Source organism: Grus americana, chromosome 7 (genome assembly GCF_028858705.1).
Source record: "Grus americana isolate bGruAme1 chromosome 7, bGruAme1.mat, whole genome shotgun sequence".
Taxonomy (NCBI): domain Eukaryota; kingdom Metazoa; phylum Chordata; class Aves; order Gruiformes; family Gruidae; genus Grus; species Grus americana.
This window is the reverse complement of record NC_072858.1, coordinates 38,349,559-38,371,584: the sequence shown is the minus strand read 5'-3', so window position 1 is coordinate 38,371,584 and position 22,026 is coordinate 38,349,559. Positions and strand designations below refer to the sequence as shown.

General features: G+C 42.8%; 4 protein-coding genes across 10 annotated transcripts in view; 2 read left to right on the top strand and 2 right to left on the bottom strand.

The window, feature by feature from the left end:
* Positions 1–217: 217 nt before the first annotated feature.
* LOC129209052 (MLV-related proviral Env polyprotein-like) lies at positions 218–3,643 on the bottom strand. Its single transcript, XM_054832815.1, has 2 exons — positions 3,392–3,643; positions 218–2,400 (listed from the first exon to the last, which is right to left on the bottom strand). Exons 1-2 carry the CDS (start codon positions 3,407–3,409, stop codon positions 1,651–1,653), a joined length of 768 nt encoding a protein of 255 aa, XP_054688790.1. The 5' UTR covers positions 3,410–3,643; the 3' UTR covers positions 218–1,650.
* A 907-nt stretch (positions 3,644–4,550) lies between these two features.
* On the top strand, positions 4,551–12,022 carry TFAM (transcription factor A, mitochondrial). Its single transcript, XM_054832814.1, has 7 exons — positions 4,551–4,710; positions 4,861–4,988; positions 6,901–6,971; positions 8,483–8,632; positions 10,009–10,104; positions 10,632–10,688; positions 11,116–12,022. Exons 1-7 carry the CDS (start codon positions 4,643–4,645, stop codon positions 11,332–11,334), a joined length of 789 nt encoding a protein of 262 aa, XP_054688789.1. The 5' UTR covers positions 4,551–4,642; the 3' UTR covers positions 11,335–12,022.
* A 569-nt stretch (positions 12,023–12,591) lies between these two features.
* On the top strand, positions 12,592–15,297 carry DNAJC9 (DnaJ heat shock protein family (Hsp40) member C9). The gene is made up of 5 exons (XM_054831517.1): positions 12,592–12,811; positions 12,932–13,072; positions 13,287–13,541; positions 14,337–14,420; positions 15,158–15,297. The coding sequence occupies exons 1-5, from the start codon at positions 12,632–12,634 to the stop codon at positions 15,275–15,277; spliced, it is 780 nt and encodes a 259-aa protein (XP_054687492.1). The 5' UTR covers positions 12,592–12,631; the 3' UTR covers positions 15,278–15,297.
* Positions 15,298–15,908: 611 nt separating this feature from the next.
* FAM149B1 (family with sequence similarity 149 member B1) overlaps positions 15,909–22,026 on the bottom strand; it is a 16,732-nt gene continuing 10,614 nt past the window's right edge. For 3 of the 7 annotated variants that reach the window (XM_054831515.1, XM_054831510.1, XM_054831512.1), the window contains 4 exons: positions 21,766–21,892; positions 21,318–21,443; positions 20,281–20,362; positions 18,064–18,544 (listed from right to left, as the gene is read on the bottom strand). In XM_054831515.1, coding sequence (XP_054687490.1) covers positions 18,471–18,544; positions 20,281–20,362; positions 21,318–21,443; positions 21,766–21,892 — 409 coding nt within the window. In that variant the 3' untranslated portion in view covers positions 18,064–18,470. Of the gene's footprint in view, positions 16,025–18,063; positions 18,545–20,280; positions 20,363–20,384; positions 21,111–21,303; positions 21,444–21,765; positions 21,893–22,026 lie in introns of those variants that run through there. The other 4 variants (XM_054831514.1, XM_054831511.1, XM_054831513.1 and 1 more) reach the window with 4 other exon arrangements.

Genomic DNA, 22,026 nt, shown 5'->3' with positions numbered 1-22,026 from the left:
CTCCCTCTTTTTGGGTTACTGATTTGTACTAGGGATGGGTTGAAAACACTTCTACTTCAGCCGGTAATTGTTGTGCGGCGTGCCCTTTCCATCACAGCGCGAGACCAGCAGGACAGGACCATCAGAAAAAAAAAGACCAGCAACGAGCAGTGTTGCCTATCGTAGGCTTGGCGACCCACCCCAGGTCGCTCGGTCCATCAGCTCGCGCACACCAATGTGGTGGACGGCAAATGGCGTTTATTGGTGGGTGACATAGCATTATATAGCTTGGGTTTACAACGTCACTTCCGTCTGCTTACGTCATAAACTAAACGCTATTGGGAGAGGGGCCCTATCTTTCCATACAGCGCGGTATCTTCTGGCCGCCAGACCCTAACTACATTTCCCCCCTCCCTATGCATGACTAAATTAGCTAAAATATAATATTTCTAAAAAAATTTTTTGTGGTTTTAATTCTATACTTTATAACAATCTTAAAAAGTGTATCATAAACTTGAATAAAAAACATAAGGTACAGTGAACAGGTGGAAATTAGGGGATAACTGGCAATAATGGGGTGTAATTTGGGGTAATTAGGGATAACTGGGAGTAACACAGAGTAAATACATTCTTAAAGCAGTTGTTGGTGTTCTACCAACATAATGTTGACCTTCTCTAGCCGGCTTTTGACAAACGACACGAGCCTATTTAGTATGCAGGGTCCAAAGATCAGTGCCATCGTGATCATTGCGATTGGCCCTATCAAGGTAGATATCAGGGTGGTTAGCCACGGTGAATGGTTAAACCATGATTCAAACCAAGTTTGTTGTGCCTCTCGTTCCCTTTTTCGCTTTTCCACTCGCTCTCACAATTTGGCCATAGTGTCTCTCACTATTCCGGTGTGGTCCGCATATACACAACACTTCTCTTAGTGCAGCGCACACCACCCCCTGCTGTAAGAACATCAGGTCTAATCCTCTTCGATTTTGTAACACTACTTCCGATAATGATCTAATTGATTGTTCTAATGCAGTTACTGATTGTTCAATTCTAGCCAGGTCCTCATCTACTGCCACCCTTAAGGCGCTAAATTCTTTACTCTGTTGCACCAAGGATGCTACTCCTGTACCTATTCCCGCACCTCCTGTGATCATTAGAGTAGCTACCGTTAGTGCTGTAAAGGGTTCTCGTTTTGACAGATGATGTTCTGGGGTAATATGTGAGTCATAGGCAAATTCTTTGGAATGATAAAAGATTTTAGGGACTATAGATACCTGGACATAATATTCTGAGGATTCATTATATTTTTCCAACAACAAACAAGGTGTAACTCCAATAGTATAATAAACCCACTTGGCATTTTTGGTCGGTATTAACCACTTTGCAGGGGTTTTATATTGTGTCTTATTAACACACAGTTGTTGTGTTTTGGGACTTTGCCTACACACACACCACTTCCTACCACTTGTGTTAATGTAATGCCTTGTTTTTCTGTGTCCCATATGCACTGGGCCGGATTTGTACCATTTGCCTGTATAGGTATGTCACCCCTACAGCCTCATAGAAGGGTGGTTTTATTCCGTAGCACAACCAGCAATGTTCTGTAAGGTTTGGGTTAGTTTTGTTCAATATTTGGTAGCTAGCTTGCATCATTTTTCAGAGAGGATTTCCCTAAGGGATTTTGGTGGTGCATGGTGTGGTAGTATAGTTTTCTGTAGATGTTTCCTGGTTGTTGGTCTCTTTAGTCACATAGTCCTGACTGGGAGTAGTCACGACCACTTCATTAACAAATGCTTGGTTGGGGCCTGCTGGCAGTGGATCATTCGGGACAACCTCCTTTTTTATGAGGATTAAGCCACCCTTGTCTGTCCCTGGTTCTGTGTACCTTATTCCCCAAATTTTTCCAAGTAACCAACTGTCCTCTTGGGGCTTGGTAACATTTAAGAAGAGGTATTGACAATTTCCGCGTCCTCGCCATCCTTGCGGTGGGATGCACCCGTATGGACCCCACTGGACTTTTAGGTATTTGTCTCTACCACTGCCCGGTATCCAAGCAGGGGCTATGGTCTCACATCCCCAATAGTTACAATAATATTGGTTAGGGGAGTTACAATACCCCTTCCCAGGATTCGAGCTGGGACACATATAAAATCCTAGGTATTCCCAACATCGGTCTCTCGGGACAAGCTGACACAGAGAGGCATTAAAACTTGGTGCACCTGATGTTATTTGAGTTGCGATAACTTGGTGATTCTCAAATCGAAGGAGGGACCATTTAAATGACTGATGGTAATTGTAATTTGATTCTGCCTTTCCTGTAGTAAAAAGCCCCAGAGTCAAGATCACGCAGAGGCATCGCAGTTTGTCAACTTCTCTCGCCACCGGGGTATACGGGTTACGGGGGTGTCCGATGATTCGGTCCTGTGAACAAAAACTTACAGTTTTCATTAGTTTTATTCTGGAAGTCCGGTTTAATGGACTTAAGCGGACACCACTTAACTTTTCCATCTTTTTTGACAGCGGCATAGTGTCTGACCCGGAGTCGGAACTCGACTGACTGGTTACTTCCGGATTCCAGCGCTTTTTTGTTGGGCTCTGGCCCCGCCCACTTCCCTTGCGGGCGGACCGTTCCCTTCCTCTTAGCTCGCCCCGCCCTCTGATCGGCAGGGCGTTTGCCCTATGAGGGCATTTTTTCCGATGGCCGCTCTGAGTGGCTTTCCGCCCCTCGTTCACGCTCCCCTCCTCTCCCCGCTCGTCCCCGCCACTTTTCTCCTTCTCGTTCTCCTCCCGTTCTTGTTTGTGTGCGCTTATTGATTTTAGCGCTTCCTCCCTGTTCCTGCTGGGGGCATCCTCGCCCCGCCCTCCCCCTTTTTGTTCGATGCCATGTCGGGGCGCATAGGGCGGTGGTCTCGCCCAGACGTCCTCAGACTCTGATTTCCCTGTGGTACCCCTGGCCTCCTCGGCTAATTCGCCCCAGAAGGATTTTGCTCGATTTTGTCCCTCCGTGAGCGGGACGGGGTTCGGGGATTGTGGGGGCGTATCGCCCTCCCGCAAGTCTGTAGGCTCAGCAGAATTGCCACCGTCTGGGGGGGGGGCGCGAAGTCTATGTGGCTGCCCCGACTCCCAATTTCGGGGTGACCAACAAACAGTCCCTTGCCGCCCTCCAGGTCTCCTGCTCTTGTATGGCCTTCTGCAGAGCCTGTACGACTTTCCCCCATGACTTAAGATTTTTCCCACGACCCGAAGACATCGCCTCCTCGGCTAACACTTTAGTGCATTTGTCCCACGCTTCTGGGTGGAGAATATCCACCGGCTGGTCAATGACCCCAATTTGTAAAAGCCTCGCAACTGCGAGAGTAAAATCTTTGGGCTTACAATCAATCCCCCACTGCTTATGTAACTGGGATACGACCTTCACAAGGGCTTCCATCCTCCTTGTTGGTCCTGGTCCGGGAGCGTCCTCCCCTGACCTCCCCCACCGGGCTGGTCCAGCCGCTCCGGCCGCCGTTCACCCGAATCCAGACGACGATTCCCGGGTTTCGGCACCACTTGTTGCCTATCGTAGGCTTGGCGACCCACCCCAGGTCGCTCGGTCCATCAGCTCGCGCACACCAACGTGGTGGACGGCAAATGGCGTTTATTGGTGGGTGACATAGCATTATATAGCTTGGGTTTACAACGTCACTTCCGTCTGCTTACGTCATAAACTAAAGGCTATTGGGAGAAGGGCCCTATCTTTCCGTACAGCGCGGTATCTTCCGGCCGCCAGACCCTAACTACAGAGCAGGGCATTCTGCCTACGCTGTATTTACAGACTAAACCAGTTCTGGCTTACGAGCACGCTGGTTTAGGGGCGCGGAGTCTTTAATTCTTACCATCCTCCTCCTGCTTTGGAAATAATACGAGATAAGCACACCATTACTTAAAACTTCAGCCTTTCAAAGACTTGGTTGGATTTCGTTTATGGAGATACGCATCTCCACTCTTACTCTGTTAATGCTTTTTCCAGAAATGCTATTTTAAGGAGAAAAAAATTAATTGTAGCTGAAAGGCTGCTCCGTGCTGTGTTCTTTACTGTGATGGAGAAACCCAAACTAGCCCTGTGCCCTCTCCGCATCCTTTGTCATCCCTTCGGTCCTGCTCGGAGCTACCCTGCGTCCTCTTTCAGGCACGCTTGCAGCCAAACGCTTGCTGTTAAGGGGGAGCCAGTGAACCTGTACGGTTCGGGTTTGGCCGCAGCTCATCAACTTCTGCTTAATTAGTTTCTGCTCTCTCTGGTGGTTCCTGCTCGCGTATCCTCCCTCCGGCCTAATAAAATAAACATGGCAGAAAGCTGTTGAGAAACTCGGGTGCCTCTCCTGTGTAAATGAGCTCCGGGGCCGGGGTTTAACCCGGGGTGGGGGTGTGCCAACCTCCCGGCCGGGCCCGGGGGGGGGGTGTGGGGCCGGACGCGCCGCCGCGGGGTCACCTTGGCCCGAGCCTCTCCCGCGGAAAGGGGCGGTGCCTCCAGCGCTCGCCCCGCCCCCTCTCGCGTCATCGGGGCGAGCAGCCAATCATTTCGCTTCGCCGCGGGAAAGCTTACGCGCAGCGGCCGTTCTCCCGGGGGGCCGTGCGGCGGCCGCGCGCCCCCCTGCGCGCGCAGGCGTGGTGGGCCGGAGCAGGCATGGCGGCGGCGCTGGCGCTGCTGGGCCGGGCAGCGGGCCTCGTCACCGGCGCCCAGCGGCTCCTCAGGTGCGGCCGGGGCGCGACGGGTCGGGGGCTCCGGGACGGGAGAGGGGGTGCAGCTCCTCGGCGGGCTGGGGCGTTCGGCATCCCTCCCTCCCTCCTGCCGGGCGTGCCGTGAGGCGCCGTGGCGGTAACTGGCGGTGCCGTTGCGTGCAGGGTCGGCGGCTCGGCGGAGAGGTGCCTCTCCAGGGGGATCAGCTCGGATGAGCGCCCGAAGCGGCCCCTGACGGCCTATTTTCGCTTCCTGAAAGAGAATCATTCTGCTTTTAGGCAAAACAATCCAGGTACGAGGGCCGGAGGGAGTTGGGTCCGAGCGGACTCGCGGTTGGCTTTGTCTTGCTTTTGGGAATAAAACGTCTTGGCGCGGTCGCGTCTTGTCGTAAAGCCCCCGTCACTGCGTACGGTGTTCTCCCTCCAGAACGCGCGATTTCAAAAGAAAACTGAGACACAGTATTGCTTTGTGAAACTAATCGTCATAAAGTACGTTGCCCTGATGTCAGGAGACCAAAGGCAGCCGGTTATCCGTAGCGTACCAAAGGTAAATTCGGTATCGCCGAATTATTACTCCCTGTGTACGTACTGCCTTGGCCTCCTGTACTTCATAACTCAAAAAAGTACACACTGGCGTGTAACTTTAAAGAAATTTGAAGGAAAAACCCTCGCCCGGGCAATAGGTGCTAACAGCGACTTGTGATTTTCAGTTATTTTAAAATGCGTGTGTATTTGAAGTATGCTATCGTTGATATAAAAACCTATATGCGATATTATTTTGATGCTTAGTCATTTAAAAACTACGCGTACTGGATTGCCTCAACGTATATGGGAGAAAAAGTAAATTATTTAGAGCAAAATGGTTTTCTGTGGCTATGTTTGTTGTCGAAAACTTCATTTGTAGGCAACGCGGTCACTCTTCTTGTCAGAACAGCAGAATGGAAAGCTGCGCTGATTTTGAAAATACTGTTGAACGTTAAGATGTTTAAAGAACTGTGGTCATATTGGGCGAGTCATGAGGTAAATTTAAGTAGGGAAAACCCATTTGATGCCCAGTTTTGCTCAGTAGTTCAAGAGTTCAGCTGTCTGAAGGGTGGAGAACTGAACTTGCAGAGCTTAGTGCACTTACGTGCCGCACCAGCGTTTTCCACGTTTCCAAAATTCAGCTAATCCGCAAATAAATGTACTGTATCTCATATGCAAATTGAGACTTTTGGGAATTTTCCAATAGAGGTAATGTTCAAAAAATAACCCGATAATTTATTTATCACTGGCAAAGCTTCATGTTTTCAGAGGTTTTAAGATTAGTATACTTGGACTAAAAACTCCCCATCTGTGGTGGTGTTCCAGAATTCTGGAAGTCAGGTTATTGATAAGAGCTTAGTTCTGCTTTTCCACTGTCGAGATGGCTGAACTTTATGTTTGAGGTGGGAGAGAGGAAGATCTACTCTTTCTTTTAGTGTGAAACAGAGAGAAAGCCTGGAAAGGTTTTTTGTTTTTTGTTTTTTTTTTTCAAGAAAAGCAAAGCTTATAGCTTGTATTTGGGGTTGGTTTATTTTTCCCCCTTCACAAATTCAAGCCTAGCTGGAAACCTCACCAAATGGCCAGAGTCAAAGGCAGTCAGCTGAAAAACAAAGCAAATTCACTGTAATTTTGTTTGTGGGAGAAGGATTTTACTTTTTCTTTAACCTTACTTTAGTTGAATAATATTGTAAATAAAGGAAAGATCAGGCATGGCTACTGTCTCAGGTGGATAAGGTCACATTATACTTGCTTTGAAGAATCCAGCACACGCTTTTTGCCAAAAAAAACCCCCTGAGAACTGGAAATTTTACTTTTGGTTTCTTCCCCGGTCCCCCTCCAACTTCAGGCCATCTTGCATTGTACAGAAAAGGATCCAACTCAAAAGAAAAACAAACAGAAACTGTTGTGGAGTGCTAATATCTGCCTGTCTTGAAATGGTGCTTCAGTTTGTAACTGCCTGTTTCATTCCAGTTTGAACCAAGAGCAGGGTCTCCCCCCGCCCCCCAAATATTACAGTTCCCTTTAACTGCCACAGTAAGTTAATTAGTTTTATGAAAGGAGGAAAATATAGTTGTACAGGAGAAAGATACTAGTGATAGCTTTCCTTGGGAAACATTGAAGAAGCTTACTAAGGATACAATACTGATCTTTATTTTCTTGCTTTCTAATTTTAATGTACAGAAATGAGCAATGTGGAGCTGGTTAGAAAAATAGCAGGTGCTTGGAAGGAGTTACCACCATCACAGAAGCAGGTAAGTTTGTATTTTTGCTGTATGTAGTTTGAACTCGGTAGAGTCTTAGTGGTTGTTTTACTTGGTTTGGTGTCCTCTGTGTTGTTTTGTTTTGTTTTCTGTTGTGGTTTTTTGTTGTTGTTTGTTTGGGTTTTTTTTTTAAAACAACAATAAAAAAGCACTTGCGTACAATGATTCAAACATAAAACAATTCTGAAGAGAATTAGGAGCTTTGAAGTACTCAGGGGAAGATACTTTGATACATCTACACATGACCTTGTGTTTAATATTTTTAATCTGAGACAGGTGTCACTCTGTGCAGCTGGGAACCAGTATCTCCTTTTTGAATCATGAATTGTGTATGTGTGTGCATTACATGTATACTAAATTGTAAAGTTGTTCTGCTTTCCATATGCATAAGGTAGGTGAAGCCTCAGTGAATTTTGATGAAAGGACCAACTTTTTTTCCTTCTGATTAGATAGTAAGCAGAGACCTCATGTGCAGGTAACTTTATTTAAGTTTAATAAACTTCTTTTTTGCCTAGATAGGGAAGTTTGTTTAAGAGTGGTAGTTTCGAGGGATAACGTAAAACAACAACAAAATGAATTGCTAATCATTGCGGTCTATTTGTAGCAAAGTAACGATTGTTCTTCCTTGATTGCAGTTACCAATTAGATCCAGTTAGGAACTAACTGCCGTTTTCTAGCTAAAGTAATATCGTCGTTCAGTAAAATGCGAGTGGTTTTACATCCCTTCTGGACTTCTAGCTCTATGTGCCGTAGGACAAAGTATGCCTTTCTGTTTCTGTGGTGGAGAACAGGATGGTGATTTTTCAGGTCTACCTGGGTGCTTGGTAGCCTGGCTCAGCTCTTCCTGGTGCAGTGGCTATACGTACTTTAAGAGTAATCATTCCAATCAAGCTTCAGCTTTTCCTCCTTGCATGGAAGATTCTTATTGCTTTGAGCTGCATCTGAAGATCGTCTGATGGTATCGGATTAACTAAGATAATTCATGGGAAGAGCCCAGGTTTTGAATCAGAGTTCTTCTGAATCCATTCTGCTAATTCAAGCAGAATTAGCTACTTTACTTTAAAAAAATCTTGTGTTTCAGGGTAGTCTGTAATATTTTTTTTTTATTAGTACAAGTGTTAGCTCGTTTAACGGTCAAGTGCCTGGAGCTGAGAAAACAAGCTGGCTAAAGCTGGGAGGAGGTGGCAGGGTGGGATCAGTTGCTTCTACAACTAGAGGAATACCAGACAATGAAGACTACTGAAATTCTCAGCAATAGCTTAAGTTTTTATAGAAGTATCTTCCCTGCCTACATGTAGGTTTGGGTTTTGGGGGGGGTTTTTTTGGCTGTGTTTTTTGGTTTAAGGGTTTTTTTTTTTTCTTGTAAGTCGCAGTGATACTGCGATTGGAATATGTCAGAATTAGTGTGTTAAAAGGCCATTTATCTTTTTCAGTAATTTTAAAGGCACCATGTTTATCTCACTGAAGCATTTGTTTAAAGTTGGTTATTGTTTGTGTTGTAGGTCTATGAGGAGGCTAGAAAGACAGACTGGCAAAGATATGAAGAGCAGCTGGCAGCATATAAAGCTCAGCTAACTCCAGCTCAGGCTGCGGCTTTGAAAGAAGAAAGGAGAAAACGACTGGCAAAAAGAAGATCATTCAGGGCAAAAAGAGTAAGTACTTTTAAGTTCAAATTTCTTTTCTCTCAAGGAAACTGAAGTCTGTGTGTCTGGTATACAGAGCAGAGTCGAGGCAAGTTTAGAAATATAAAAGTGAATCTCAGAATAAAAAAACCACACCACAAACCCAAAACGAAAACCAAAAAACTCCATGGACTAAAATAATTGCTGGTATTAGCAGTTATTTTAGTGGCTTTCCTGTGCTCAAAGACCAGGACTAGCGCATATCTTTGAGCTCATGGGTACCTTCTATATGCTTTTTTTTTTTTTCTTCCTATTCCTAAAGCTGCCTGAGGAGTGATAGGGAATAAAAGACACTTGAACCAGCAGCACTTTCGTTGGTTGGGAAGACGTTCAGAAATCGCTTTTCACAAAGGCCTTGTATCTGTTTCTTCAGTGGCCCCTACGAGGTAGTAGCTGCATGAAGTAGCCTTTTGTCCTTCCTTTCTTTGGATTCACTTTGCTGTCTGTGCAGCTGCTGACATGTTGAATTAGGGCCGCATCTAATTAGGCATCTCCGTTAGCACTCTTCATTGATTTATTTGTACAGATCATCTTGCCTATTCCCTTTTACCTGTAAAGGTAAAATATTGCAGTTTGTCCAGTGGCAAAATCAGTTGAAGGGGTTACTTACTGCATCTTCATTTCTGTGAATTAAACTGCTGGTGTGACATTGCCCTAATTGGCAAAAGGGAAGTTAATTTGGTTTAAAAGATTCCTTAGAGGAAGTTTTTAATCCAAATGATTCAGCTGATCCTTTTTAGAGTACTGCACCACAAGGAATTTAACTGGCATGCCTAATACCTAAGCAGATACTAATTTGCAGCACCCAGGCTGCGGTAGGAATGTCTTAGGGCTGGAGAAAACAGCAAGTGTAACTGCATCCATAACTTGCTGTGCTTCCCCTCTCTCGCCGTCATCCCTCTAGGCAAAGCATTCTGACAGCAGAAACCTAGTTCTGTTTCCCTGGAAATCTGCTGGTTCTGTTCCACCTTCTCACCTCCCACAAAGTTGCAAGCATACAGTATTTCACACCAGAAACCGAAGCCGTGCGAAGAGAATAGAAAACCTGTTGTCATGACTTACTGAGTGGAATTCAGTAACGGTCTTTGGTTTCTGGAAGACTTAGCTGAAGTAAGAATCAGCTTAAAATTTTTTTTGTTTTTAAATGTCTGTGTTAGCTTAATTTAGTTTAGCACTAGTCTTGGCAAGTCATGAGAGCATCTTGACATACAGTCCAGTTTACAGAATAAACCACCAAAAAATAAATTTGTCTGATTTTTGTAGAACACATAAAGACAAATGGTGTGTTTAGTTTTGGAAAAATGCACGCTTGGTAGACTGAATAATGTTTCTTGTTGTTTTTAAAGGAATTGACTGTGCTTGGAAAACCTAAAAGACCTCGCAGCGGCTTTAACATTTTTGTGTCAGAAAACTTCCAAGAAAGCGAGGGAATTTCACCTGTGGTAAGCCAGGAAAGATTGTTCTTTAGTCTGTTGTATTCAGGAAATCTGTTTTAGATTCTGTCATTTTCAAAGAAACTGTTCAATAGTTCAGTACCTGGATTTTGCTTTGCTTGGGTTATTTTCTTTTAGACTGTGGTGATCTGGCTCTGCTGCTGGTAAATACTTATGTAGGCTTGGCTTAAGTTAGGGCTTGGTTTAAATGAAACCAATATGCATGGTGAGATGTAGTCATGTTGCTATAAAACAGCTCAGCTGTTCTGTCTGCTCACTTTTATGGCAGGCTCAGTGACTTGAACTGCTTCAGGCTTATATTATCTGTAAATGTGGCTCAGGTGATGCCCAGCAATTTGTTGAACTGTGTCTTTGATTATTTACGTTAAGAGGGTGGGGTATTAAGCCTGTGTGACTGTGTTTTTTTTACATTAGTTTACACTTGGTTTTCACTAGCGTGGCATTCATCTGTAACCCTCTACGGTCAGTCTGCCCTTAAAATAATCCTAATGTATTGTATGTGCTATATCCTGTAGGCAAAGCTGAAGAAATTATTTGATGCATGGCGAAAACTGTCCAGTTCCCAAAAGCAGGTATGTTGGTGGATTTTGATGAGGCTCTGATCTAATTGGAAAATGACAAACTTGAGTCAAAATTAGTAATAATCTTTGAACTTGGTTGCTCAAAATACAATACTGAGGAAAATACTGAGATTTTATTTATGCGTCTTGAAGAAGATTGTCATTATTCCAGTAGTGACCATTTCTTTCACAGTGTTGATGAAATGTAAGCAAGTGGGATAGGGTGGAAGTCCTGAATGTCTGGAAATGGACCTTGAGTGGCATCTAGGGAGGAAGGTGGAATAATTTGCAACAATTTGATATTTTTTTCCCTAATAATCTGTACTTTGTTTAAAATGCCAGCATAGTAATTTGCTGCTCGTGGAAAGACTTTTGATGGGTAAAACCAGCAGAAACCTACAAGTGATGTGCACGCAGTAATTTATTAATTTTCTTCCAGCCATACCTGCAGCTTGCTGAAGATGATAAGGTTCGGTATGAAAATGAAATGAAGTCATGGGAAGCAAAAATGGTTGAACTCGGACGTGAAGACCTGATACGTTCCAGAAGGCAAAGGCCAAAAACCAAAACTGCCGAAACTGCAAAGAAAGCTGAAACAGCCAAAGCTTCCTCACATGAAAACAAGGCAAAGTTAAAGTTGAAAAAGTCTGAAGAATAAAATGGTTAAGCATTTTATATTTAATTCCCTTTGGTTGCCATGTCTTTATCCTGCTGTGTTAATGCTGCAGTCAGCATTAGCACTGAAATTTGGAAACGCCATGAAGGGCCCATTGGAGATGTAGAAAAGGTGGTGTGGTAAGAGAGAATTAGTGTCTCCAGAACTGACTGCGGTAATCATTGCGGGTGTAGCCTGAACTGTACAACAATAACCAGTTAAGCTGTGAATAGTGATACTCACTGACATTAGCAGAGCTCTTCAATAATGGTAGATAACAGCTAGCTTTTATAAAGTATTTTTTACAAAAGTGAGAATATACTACAATGTTACCATCTAAATTCTGTAAATAAGAGCTGACATCTGAGTTCATGCTGCTGTGTTTTATTCCCTCCATGGTATTGGTAGTGAAATGTTCTGCATTTCAACGAAAGGCACAAGAAATGTAAAATACTTTTATGCATCTTTTTGTACGTATCAATCTGTGTATATCACTTATGTTGCATTTAATTAAAGACCGTATGAGTTTTGTATAAACCTATCTTTATTGGACTTTTATTCCATGGTTTTGTTTGGATACATGCAAACACTTTTGCCTTCCTTTTGTCATATTTGGGACAACCTAGAAGGAAAAAAATAAACGTGTGAACTGTCAGAGCTTTGAGTTTTGATGTAATAAATATAGGTATTTTGAAGAGCTGCTTGTTTTTTTTTTTTTTCCTGGGGTATCTCTGTCTTTTGGAGAATCTGTAGTTTTAGAGGGAAGTCAAGGTTTTTCAGTAGTCAGTGGATTTCATCCAGCCCTAATGCCCCACAAAAGCCAGCCAGCACACCTGCTTGTTTACCAAAGCCAAACAGCAGGCCTTTGCTTTTTTTTTCCCCCTAGGTTTTGTTTGGGTTTTTTTTGTTTGGTTTTTGGGGTTTTTTTTTTTTAGCTTCCCTCTGGTAACTACCTGAGTGCTCCTGGCTTTCCCTTGCAGAACACAGCAGTGACTTCCCAGGCAGGAGGGGAGGCTTTTGCCCCTAAGTCGAGTACCTGAGAGGGAGCGGTGTGAATCCAAACCCATCCGCTGAGGGACGGAGGGGGACTGCCCCCCTTCAGCCCGAGAGGCTGTGCCCGGCCCTCTGCGGCGGTACCTCGGCCCGGGGGGGCGGGGGGCGGCCATGTCACCCCCCCTCAGCGGGCCGCCCGCCCTGCGCATGCGCGTCCCCGCCCAACTCTCGCGAGAGGCGGGCGGGGCGCGGCGGTGGTTGGCGCTCTTGGGCCGGCGGGCGGGGGCGGTGCCGCGGCGTTGGCGGGATGGGGCTGCTGGAGCAGTGCGAGGCCGTCTTCGGCTCCCCGGACCTCTACCGCGTTCTGGGTGTACGCCGGGAGGCCTCACCCCAGGAGATCCGCCGCGGTTACCACCGCGCCTCGCTCCGCGTCCACCCCGACCGCGCCGAGCCCGATGTGAAGGAGGAGGCGACGCGGCGGTTCCAGGTGAGCGCGGGCGGGAAGGCAGTGACTGACTCCCTGACTGACTGACCGACTGACTTGACTCCCTGACTGACCGACCGACCGACCGACTTGACTCCCTGACCGGCCCCCGTGTTCCCGCAGATCCTGGGCAAGGCGTACGCCGTCCTGAGCGACGCGGAGCAGCGCGCCGTGTACGATGAGCAGGGTACGGTGGATGAGGAGGGCGAGGCGCTGAGCGGCGAGCGGGACTGGCGGGAGTACTGGCGGCTGCTCTTCAAGAAGGTGAGAGCTGGGCTGGGGTCTGGGAACCGGCGGCGGGGCCCTGCAGGGCTCACCGCGGCGGGGGCAAACCCACCCCCCGGGAAGGGGAAACCCGCTGCTGCAGAGTTGTAGCCGTGTCTCCTTTGTGTAAAACACTGGTTTGCTTAATGCTGTCTCATAAATCCTTCTGACGAATAAATCCTGTAACTCAAAAAGTGTCACCTCTCTGCTTCAGATCACTGTAAAAGACATTGAAGACTTTGAAAAGAGCTATAAAGATTCAGAAGAAGAGCTAGCTGATATTAAAGCGGCATATGTGGATTTTGAGGGTGACATGGACAGAATAATGGAGTCTGTGTTGTGTGCGGACTATACAGATGAACCAAGAATACGGAAAATCATAGAAAAAGCCATCGATTCTGGAGAAGTCCCATCCTACCAATGTTTTGTAAAAGAGTCTAAGCAGAAAACGATCGCAAGAAAAAGGCGGGTAGGTTATAACCATCAGGGACCGAAGGGAAGTATCGTTTATGATAAGCTTTTCATCTCCCTTAGTAGAAATAAATGGAACTTTTCTTGAGACAAACGTTTGCCACAGAATTGCTGCGTTACAGATCTTGCTCAGTATCTTTGACTTTCACATTTGGTCACCTGTGTTCTCCACCCCCCCACACCCCCCATCCCAAATTGTTGTGAGAGTCTTTTGAGTTGTAATAGGCTATTAATTAATTATTTTATTATTATACACAATGGCTTATTACAGTTTAACATGTCCCTGCATTTTTTTCACAAAGCCATGAGTTGCTGGCATTAAGAAGCATATGTGAGGTGGAAATACAATATGTTTGCCTTCTGGCAAGTGTGAAATAACATTCTGGACTAAATGGACCTCTTCTCCAACCAGGGGTTGCTTTGGGTTTTTTTGGACACTTTGTAGAATATGTTATATGCACATCACAGTAACCTTTTTCCAATGTAAAAAAATTGTAATAGCTGCTAAGACCAAAAAAAAAAAAATCTGGCTGAGGGGAACAGGGATGGGGATGGACATCTCATCATGTTCAGCGTTGTGAAACAGCAAAAACCCTGTCCTGCTTTACTAAATTGCAGAATTGGAATGGGTTCTCTCTCTTTGATCTCTCATCTGTGGCCAAACTTGGAAACTGTTTGTTTTTGTGCAGCTACTTACATACAGATGCAAAATAAAGTGTTTGGTAACTACTGTAAGGCTTTGTCAAATAACATGTAAAATACTTTTTTTAAAAAGACTACTTTGTTATCTTAGGCAGAAAAAGAAGCTAGAGAAGCAGAAAAGACTAAGGATGAACTGGGCCTTGGCGGAGAAGATGACTTGAAAGCGCTGATTCAAGTAAGGCTTTTTGTATCTGTCGAAGATAATTATGTTACTGGCTTATAATTGTGTTTTCCCTGAGCATCTTTGTATTTTGGATCCTTGCAACTCTTCTGAGTTCCTGAGGTTAAAATCTGACCTTAACATTAACTATCCATGTACTATGGTATGGATTTTATTACCTGTGTCTTCTTAAAAATTAACAGTGTTATTCTAATATTCTTATCCTCACTGCAAACACAATCAAAATATTTAACTTCTAGTTTTAGGCAGTTAGACTGGGAGTGTTAACGACTCTTTCTTTCTGAGGGATTCTATGAGGATGTAGAAGTTGATAGGTCTTACTATTTTGCTTTGTATCTCTGGGATCGAGGAAAGAAACATACTGTTCACATTCTGGTTTTTGGAACATTTTCTGTTTCTGCTTTCTTATCATCTAGTGGGCTTCCTAGAATGTTCGTGCTTAATCACTCCTCAAATTGTAATAGTTTTAGGTCTAAACTAGAAATTGCTTTGCTTTTCCTAACCTTATGTCGTGAATTTTTATAGCCACTCTGTAACCTGTCCTGATACTTCAGGAAGGTAGGTATAGAGCAGAGTATACAAGCAGGCTTTTGCTTGATGGTACTATACTTTCTATAGCTTGTATTCCCCGCTTAACATATTCCAAGATTTTATATAGCTATCTAACTTCAACAGGATAGTCTGTATGGGGAAGTAGTAAATGTTTTGGGTTTGTTTTTTTCCTCCTGCAGAGCAGAAATAAAGATCGAAAAAAGGAAATGGATGACTTTTTGGCCCAACTGGAAGCAAAATACGGCAATAATGCTAAAAAAGGAGGAAAGAAGACTGCAGCCAAGAAAGGAAAGAAATAAAGAACTGTGTAGGCTGAAATATCAGGTATCATTTTGTATGGGAACATGTGAATTTGGGAGAATTTCAGAGTTTTTCTGGACTACTGTTTTGGAGCGCATGTGCATCAACTTGCTGTGGCTGGGAGGTTTGATAGCAAATGCATCATGAGCAAGAAAGACAAAGCATTCTGGTGCTACTGTTTAAAATCCTTTGGGTGCTCTTCAGTTAACGGATTCTCAACTAAAAGTTTTGTTACAGTAAGGAAGCAGTGTGATGATTGGGATGGTGGTGTGTTTGTTAAGCTTGTGTTGAAGCACCTTCCTTCCAAACACCCAATGGATACTGGTGTAGCTGATGGTCAATGAATGTAATCCCACACCTTTGAGAGTCTTCAGTGCCGATTCCTGTGGTTTCTGAGTTGGAAACCTTACCCTTTTCCTATTCACACATTTCTTTGTTACAAAACCTTCTGCTGCTTTTAAAGGTTGTTGCGCTTCGGCCCAACAGGTGTTTTTCAGATATTCCATTGGTTTTATAAATACTTCTGAAAATTGCAGATTTAATAAATGAAAAGCTTTTGCAGAATTCTGTCCTATGTTGCTTCCCCACCCCCTATGTTGTCTAAATAACTGTTCAAAACAAACTGATCATGTTGACTCTTCTGACTGATTTAAGCCAAGCAAATACTATGTGCTTCTATAGCAGCTGAAAATCTGGCTATATTGTTAACTGTGGTGTCAGTGCTGGTGATGGCCTTTGATGATCACCTGGAGCAAGAAAAATATGAGATTGCAGAAATTCCCTAACACACTGAGGTAATAAACTTAAAAATCCATAGAACAGAGTCAGTTCTGTGTATTTCTAGGGTTTGTGAAGTCCTGTGACAAGGAGTTCCAAAGCTTAGAAATGTATTGTGTGTTATTTAATCGCATCGCAGTCAAGTCTGCTGTAGGATGGTAGTAACTAGCTACTTCATTGTATTTGTCAACAGTTCCGTTATTTCTGAAGTGAAGTATTTCTCTAAGATGTGCAAATACTTTGAAGATTTTTACTTCAGCTGTTTTTAAACCACCTGACGTAGCATGCAGGGCTATGAATTTGAAGGGCAACTAGTTTTCAGCTTACTCTATAGCTCAGAGGAACAAGGCTGGCTTTGTTTTGTGGATCACTTTTCAAAAGCCTGGGAGCCACAAGGTGAAATTATTTTTGAGTTGAAGGTCCTCACTGCTTCAGTGATACCATTCAGGAACTGACTATTTAATAGAGCTTCCTGGGGGGGAAGCTAGAGGTAGATGGTAACTCTGTTCCCTTTTACTTGGCTTCTTTCAAAAATTATCCTGGTTCTGAGAGAGTACATACAGCATATCATTTTGTTGCATAACATGTGACTTGAATGTTACTTTTACTATACAAAATAGATAGCTAACAACCCAGGAGAAGTCTCTGGTGTCAACCATTTGTACAGAAACCAAAAATTACCTTATGATGAGACTGCTTTCACTTTTTTTTTTTAAACACACTGACTCCTCTAGGCTATAAAATAGTACATTATGTTCACAGAAGTCTGTTCTAGTTTATATTTTTGTAACTCTCATGCACTAGGGCTACAGAAAACTAACTTGGTCCCTGAGGAATGGCACTGATGATATAAACAGGGTGCTTATCTCTGGTTAGCTTGAGATAACTAAATGACACGCTGTACAATGTTCCAGTAGTCTAAACTGTTAGGAGAAATTATTTTGAAAGGGTTTAGTGAATAGAGGCCTCTCTTTAGCATCAATTTATCTCTGTGCAAACCGAAGAGATTTAGATTGAGCCCAGAGCTTTTTTCCCCTCTAGAAATGTAAAGGAAAGTTAACCCGGTTACATTTGCAGAGTTCTGCTTTGCTTTCTTTTCTTTTTGATGACAGCATGCTCGGATCAACTGGACTCAAGAACTTCAATATTGATTAAAAATTAGCTGTTCTGGAGGTACCACTAGCATTTGATAGATTGCATAACTTAGAGTGGGGAAACAAGGGAGCAGCTTCATAAAGAATACTGACAAGTCTTTTCCATTATGAATTGTAATTTGGAAAATATTAATAAGGAAATTTAGAAAAAAGTGCTCTTTAACTGGATTATAAGGGAACAACTGGTTTTGTGTGGTGTCCTAACTTTGTTAAAATACAGTAAGTGGTTATCCTCATCTTGTCTTTACTCTTACTTGTAGTCTGGCACTTACTGCTTGGGAGTAAGCCCTTCAACTGTTTCTTTTGAGAAGCTTGTATTTCATGGTTTTGTGTTATTTGGAGCCATAAGGGCAACTACTGCAAATACCTCTGGTACGTCTGTCGCACAGTACAGAACACATCTACTAAAAGCTATGTTGCATCTGTGGGTTGTGGAACTTCATGGCGGAGTGCAGAAATCTTACATAATTGCAGATATTTTTAGAAAGCAAGACTGACCTATTCTGTGAAATTACCATAAGATAGTCTCACCAGGAAGACAATGTACTTTCTTTGAATACAGTCTGTTCCTACTTGCATTAAGAGACTCCTTTTTGCCTCTTAAATGTTCTTCAGTCACTGGGGAAGAGGTGTAAGTATATAATACGGGATTAGTCAGTGGTGTTGCTACCCTTAAAGCTGTCAGTTCTGTTCGTCTGGTTTCCTACCTTATTTTTACACAACTGTGTTAATATCTGCTGCAATTACTACAGAATTCATACCTTGTCTAAGTTGGGTTGTAGAAGCAGTATCATGTGCAGTGCTTGCTTTTCATACTATAATATTGCTTTAAATATATAAATACAGCTTTAAAAATTTAAATTACTACTACTGTGGAAGGCCTGATTATAATATTTTGTAGAGCTAATGGAAAAATCAGCAGGTTCTGCAGTACCTGCCTGTAACAACATGAACCAGTCACAAGGCGGTAATGGGAAAACAGCAATGACTGAGAGTGTTTGCTAGATTTTCTAGGAGTTAGGCTTTACTGCCCACTGGAGTATATTCACCCTTCCACTGGAGTGTAACTTTTTCTACTGGTAGAAAATGGAATGTTTAAGTATACCCCTTCTAATCTTTGGCAGCTGCTTTTTAGATTTCTATAAAAATAACTATTCATAAGGAAGGGTGTTTGAAAACTCTCTGTAAACAATGTTGACATTGCTGAGAACGAGAGGTGGTTCGTGACTCTGGAGATGGAGGGATACTTCTTCCTGGCGTGTCAGAACCCCTGTTTGCTTTTTGTGACTGATCCACTTCGACTGTGGGCTTTCACAGAACCATGCAGTTGAAGACCTAATAAACAGAGATCACGTACAACTTTAAGACTTCTGGAAGGTATTAAAACTAAGTACCAAATACATCTCTTTTAGCTTAAAACTAAAATGCCTTGGGGGGGCTTTTTATTCTAATATGTTGTCAACTGCATTATGTGTAAATTATGCAAGTTTGAGGCAAATGACTAGCCTTCCAAAAGCGGCCATTTGTGCTTTTGTAGTTGCTGCATTGCAGAGAACTACTGTATTCCTTTACCTCTGTGAAGTATTCAAGTCTACAAAGTTCTGATATAATTTTTTTTTGTTAATACAGCAGTCATAAAACTCATTTGCATTTAAAGAATCGGGGTGGATGGCTTTGGGGGGGAGCAGATGTTTGTTTTAATTTTGGTAGGAACTACTCCTTTCTTGTTTAAGAACAAGTTACTTCAGCTTAGTGCTTTTGTTAAAGTCAAGATACCTCTTGTACCTCTTATATTAATAGTGGTAGGCCATTTAGCTATTAAACAAGCTAAAAGACCCCTCCTGTCCTCTAATAATCACCCATGTGCTTGCTGCCTTAACCTTTGCAGCTTCAATCCATCATCTTAGTTTATTTTTATGTAGGAAATTCTGACAACTCTGTAAGGAATCCCAAAACACTGCCATAAAAGGAATCCAGTGTAGTTTGTCTTGACAGACCTAGTTTTCAGAAAGCGCCTCTAATGCCCTGCTCTGTGCCACCCTTTCCAGGTGGAGGTGATACTTGACTTGGTATTGAAGCTAACAGGGAGTGCTCAAGGTGAATTCAGCTGAGCTTTAACATTGGCATTCATAAAAAGCTGTTCCAGGGCATAAAAGTTAACTTTCTGCTCTACTGTAATCTCTGAACAGGCTCCCTTTCAACTGACTTTGTGTGCCAAGAGGTCAAAACCTAAATTTCTGAAGGTAGAGCTGAAATAATTAAGGTTCATTGGTCTACTGTAACACTTTGAAAATAGTCTTCATATATGCTCCAGAATAGCTATACAGTCACAACCAAGGTTGTTTTGCAGCTTGCATATTAACCATAAACAATTTAAGGAGATGACCTTGCAGTGAAGGAAGGGAAACTGGAGGGAGGAGTATCATTACATTGACAACAAAAATGCCTTCCTCTTGCTTTGGCACTTTGATCAATTAAAAATAAGTAATTTTAGATGAGATTCACTCTAGGTTATGCCATGTAACTCCACGAAGTTCATCCAATTGTTACAAATTAAACAGTACAAGCATATTTTGATTTCAGAGCATACATGTGAATTGTAGTGGTACAGTTACTGGCTTTAAAATACATTTTGAGTCAATCTAGTGCCATTCTAACATCTAGTGCAGATCTAGTGCAATCTCTTCCGGACACAGTGCAACTCAGTTTCTTTTGGACATAATGCAATTTCTTGCAGTTGTATAGCTGAGCAAAAGAAAAATCCTTGGACAGAAAGTAGTTGTTGCTAGTTCCTGTTTAAATTGGCAACTCCTCTTAACTTTGACATGAGAAGCATTGGTGCTGATTGCATTAAGCTTCCGTAAATGAATTGAAATAAAAATGGTAATAAAAACCCACATCCGAACGTACTCTATATGCAAATATAAAACTTGTAGAATGGAAACTTTAAAACATGAAACAGAATTTTGAAAAAAACCTCCTCAATTTAATTACCTATGTAGGAAATGCATCCCTGTCCCAGAAGCCTAACTCTTGCTTGATCTTATTAATTCTATGACTGATGAGCATACCTGAACCTGTTGATCCTCTGCTTGTCCAAGATTGATTACTATAATCAATAACAGTGCAAGAACGGCGGCGCTGTGGATCTGGCTGAAAAGACAGTTCAAGTTATTTAGGGTTGCATGAAGAAAAGTTTAAACATCAAGATTTATAATACAGCTACAAACTACAAAATACTAGTACTATTTCCTGCTATGTGTTAGGAAATACATATGATTTAAGGTCTGAGTAGAGCTTTTACAAGTTTAAGGAGGGTTAAATCAACTTTAGGAGTAGAAAATACGCCTTATAATGCTCTTTCTTAGAATGTCTTTCATTGGCCCAGTAATCATTCTCACCACTTCTGGAAACTTCTGTTTCAAAATAGATTTTAGAAAGTTTGTACACTCATAACTGCTAAGTAAAGGATGTTGAAATTATACACAGAAACCAATCAAGCAGCTATTTAAAAGCTATTATTGAAATTATAGCTTTTAAAGCTTAGATAAAAATATTTTGTTAGATAGGACAGCAGTAGAGTAGGTATTTCAATAAATTACACCAAGAGCATTTGATACTGAAATGTGCAGCAAATTCATGCAAGAAAGCAAGGAAGACTATTCTACTCCTGCATTTCTGAATACAGCTGCAGGAATGACTTCCTACTGTTTTACGCAAAACCTTACAGCACCCTCTCCTACCCCACAGTTCTTCTCAAACCTTCGCAGAAGATGCTGGATTACCAGTGCAGATGAGAGAGTGAACGTTATACCTAGAGTAACACTTAGCTTTTTCTCCAAGCATCTCAAACACGGATTCTTCAGAAAAAGTGTAGTACCACCAGCTGCTCACAGGGAGGCTGCAGGGAGCACAGTGAGATCGCTATCTGTGAACAAGTGACTTGCCAAGCAATGATGTTTCTAATCAAGTGGCAAACTTGACGAACTCCCTGGCACTGATCATCTATGACCTTTGGTTCTCAAGTAATGTTTACCTATGTATGTTAATTGTCAAAGCACCCTATTGAGTAACTAAGGATTATTTGGGTTAACTTGCCGTGCTTTACCAAGAATGCGTGGGTTGTGTTAGGTCTGGAGAAATGATCGGGTAAGAAAAGCCGCTCCTGTAGCTGCTGGTGGGTATCTTCATGTGTTGTTATGCTGTGAGCTCGACTTCTGTTCCCTCGAGATTTCTGCATTGAAGAATAACAGATATGGCTACTTCTTACTGCATCAGTGTATTTAAAATAATTAGCCTAGGAATTAAAGCTAATCTTCCAAGTCAATCATTCTACACCTAGTTATGGGGAGGGGGGAATCTGGCGTTAACTGGAATTAAAACATTCAGCTATGGGTGATGCTGTTAGTCAAAATCGACATGGCATTTTTTTGTGCCTCTTTCAGTTGCTGTCACTTACAAGATAACAAACAAGTTAGAACTCTTGGGTTAGGTAATTTGATCAGCAGTGATTACAATTTTAGACTATCCAATAATAAAATTGTTGTGCCTGTTACCGTTTGCCTCTGGGATCTTGCAGTGTTCATGTGCTCTGCCACACTGGTGGTAGAAATAGGTGGTAGGAGATTATTTCGGCTTAGTGGCAGCGAGGAGGGTGAGGTCAGCTGCTCCCGTGCAGTCAGGCTGAAAGGCACCATTAAGAACAGGGGAAAAAAAAAAAAAAAAAAACCATATAGTTTATATGTTTGGCATTGTGTAATATATACAATATTGTCTATTTGGCATTATGTAGACAATGTTAAAACTTAAGAGCAACG